Source organism: Etheostoma spectabile, chromosome 10 (genome assembly GCF_008692095.1).
Source record: "Etheostoma spectabile isolate EspeVRDwgs_2016 chromosome 10, UIUC_Espe_1.0, whole genome shotgun sequence".
Classification (NCBI taxonomy): Eukaryota; Metazoa; Chordata; class Actinopteri; order Perciformes; family Percidae; genus Etheostoma; species Etheostoma spectabile.
In genome coordinates, this window is record NC_045742.1 from 2,388,513 (window position 1) to 2,390,812 (window position 2,300).

At 41.4% G+C, this 2,300-nt stretch overlaps 1 protein-coding gene and 1 long non-coding RNA gene across 2 annotated transcripts in view; both read right to left on the reverse strand.

The window, feature by feature from the left end:
• Positions 1–1,357, reverse strand: part of hprt1 (hypoxanthine phosphoribosyltransferase 1) — a 13,213-nt gene extending 11,856 nt beyond the window's left edge. The window contains exon 1 of the mRNA XM_032528527.1: positions 1,312–1,357. Within this exon, the coding sequence (XP_032384418.1) occupies positions 1,312–1,338 (27 nt within the window). The 5' untranslated portion in view covers positions 1,339–1,357. The remainder of the gene's footprint in view (positions 1–1,311) is intronic.
• LOC116697215 (uncharacterized) overlaps positions 1–2,300 on the reverse strand; it is a 142,360-nt gene that overhangs the window by 85,985 nt on the left and 54,075 nt on the right. The gene's annotated exons all lie outside the window — the stretch shown is intronic.

A 2,300-nucleotide genomic window follows, 5' to 3' on the forward strand; every position in this document is an offset into this window, starting at 1 on the left:
TATATATATATATATATATATATATATCTACTGCGCCCAGCCCTAAGTCAAACCCATAACCAGCTTGTCACATATGGAAGCTCGATCAGGTAAAACATGAAAAGCAATGTGACACAGGAGACAGGATCTTCCAGTCACATGTCATTTTAGCAAAATGCTTCAACATAATGTCAGCAAGGGATCTTGCTGTCTGCTCCTGCGATATAAATCTGGCTTCCAAATGCTGGAAATGTCCTGAAAAATAGAGCACACTGTTGGCTACTTAGTTACTTATTCCAGGTCAGAGGGTCACCGTGGCTCATCAACTTATCTACAATACCTAGTGCAAAACGCACACAGCTCTCACAAGGCCGGACCTTGTGCTGTGACTCAAACTGAGATCACATACGTACAAAAAAAATCATCTTCCCAGACACAAAACAACCACTGTACACAACCAACCAGCTCTTTTGCAGATAAGCACTATAGATTTTTGCTCCTAATGAAGGTTAAATCCACCAAATTGTGCGTTCTAATATGTATACACTTACGTCTGCTAGATAAAATCTTGGTCTTTGAAGCAAATTTAAGCTTTTATCTAGATAATCAATCAAATTTGTCACATGAAATCGCACTAGGTTTAATTCCAGTGAAATGTAATCCCATTAGCTTCTTCAACTTAGAATAACTTACATTAACTGTAGACACACGCTTTTAAATTGATGTAAACTAGAGTAACGCTAATGTTTTCAACATGTGTCTGAAGCCAATCTAGCTATATTTTATGCCAATTACACACATACCATTATACCTGATACCTTTCAGAGTTTATGACGCATGCTCATAATTCAAACGCCCCTTCGCTTGCAGCTCGTGCGTTTCTTGCTGTCTGGGTGCAGTTGTGTACAATGATGTAATTCTGAGTAAGGCTACTCATCTGTACCATAGACCGTTAATATCAACATATATATATATATATATACACAGTCTATGATATGTACTTGTAATCTCCTGTCGGACACAAAAAAAAAACAGTTTGTATGTGTCCATTAAAGCGTCTCCTACGTCACGCACGCCCAGTGTGTGGAGCGCGTGTCTGGGACCGTTTCCATAACCGCAGGCCACGATATAGGAAAATACGCTGCCGTTGTGTAGCTAGCTTACACCGACACATTGTACCAAGGTGAGCCCCGGTGAGCACACAGGACGTACGACCTTCAGTGGGTGTAAAATAGTCATGAAACGCAGGGGCGCCCGTGTACAGCGTGTTCTTCCAGTGGGCATGCATTAATCTTCTATCTCTTATCTCATTCTAGTTGTTGGGGAACTTACCACAACACAGGGGCTGGATGTCGCCATATCCGTCTCGGTCCCCGCCGTTCAGTTTTACGTAGTCTACGGTGGTCTTCAGTTAGAGAAGTCAAAGGACTCTTCTGAAAGCGGTTTCGCGGACTCTTCAGCCTTGTGACAGCACACACATGGAAATAGCTAGCTCGGCTGCTACCAGAGGCGTCTGTCTTTTTTTTTCCGGGCTTCTGAGCCACTGTTGCCCTGTGTGTACATGACGCAAGAGCGCGGCGGGCAAATCCAATGCGCAGGAACGGCTTAGCCCCGCCCCCGTGGGGCGAAGGCGCTCGAGCTGCGAAGCATGCGGCCAACTTCTCACTAGTGATGGTGCGATGAAGCTGCATTAAGCATTGAAGATTTTCTGCAAATCTGTTCGCTAAAGGGTTCATTTCCCCGAGGTTTTCATATGCACACAAAATCACATGTCGGTCAAAGAGTGTAAAATGATATGTTACAGTTGATCTCAATCGCATTTTGTTCCAGGTAATCGTTTGTAAATAACTGTCAACAATAAAAATAAAAATAAAACTATTTCAATGTAATCATTTATATCCTATGAAGTGTCTTACTTTCTGATAAGACACTATTGATAGTAGGATTGTAGTATTCACACATATACACACACAGTGTGTGTATATATATATATATATATATTCCCACTGTTGATAGTGTGGTCTATAGGTAAGGTAGTCACTAAGGTAGCCATCCACAGATACAGTTCATCCTAGGGATTCACTGTTCCACATGTATGTTTAACATTAAAACATGATTTTAAAAAATAATGCCAATAATTATCTTAATAGCTTAGTATTCTATGCAAACACAGATATGTATAAAGGCTTTACACCACCCTTCACGTTACTGTATTCCCAGTTTAATATGCAATATTATACAATATGTAGTAGGGGGGGTCCCTGATCGGCCTCTCTCTCAGTTAAGGGGTCCTTGGTTTGATAAACGTTGAAGACCCCTGC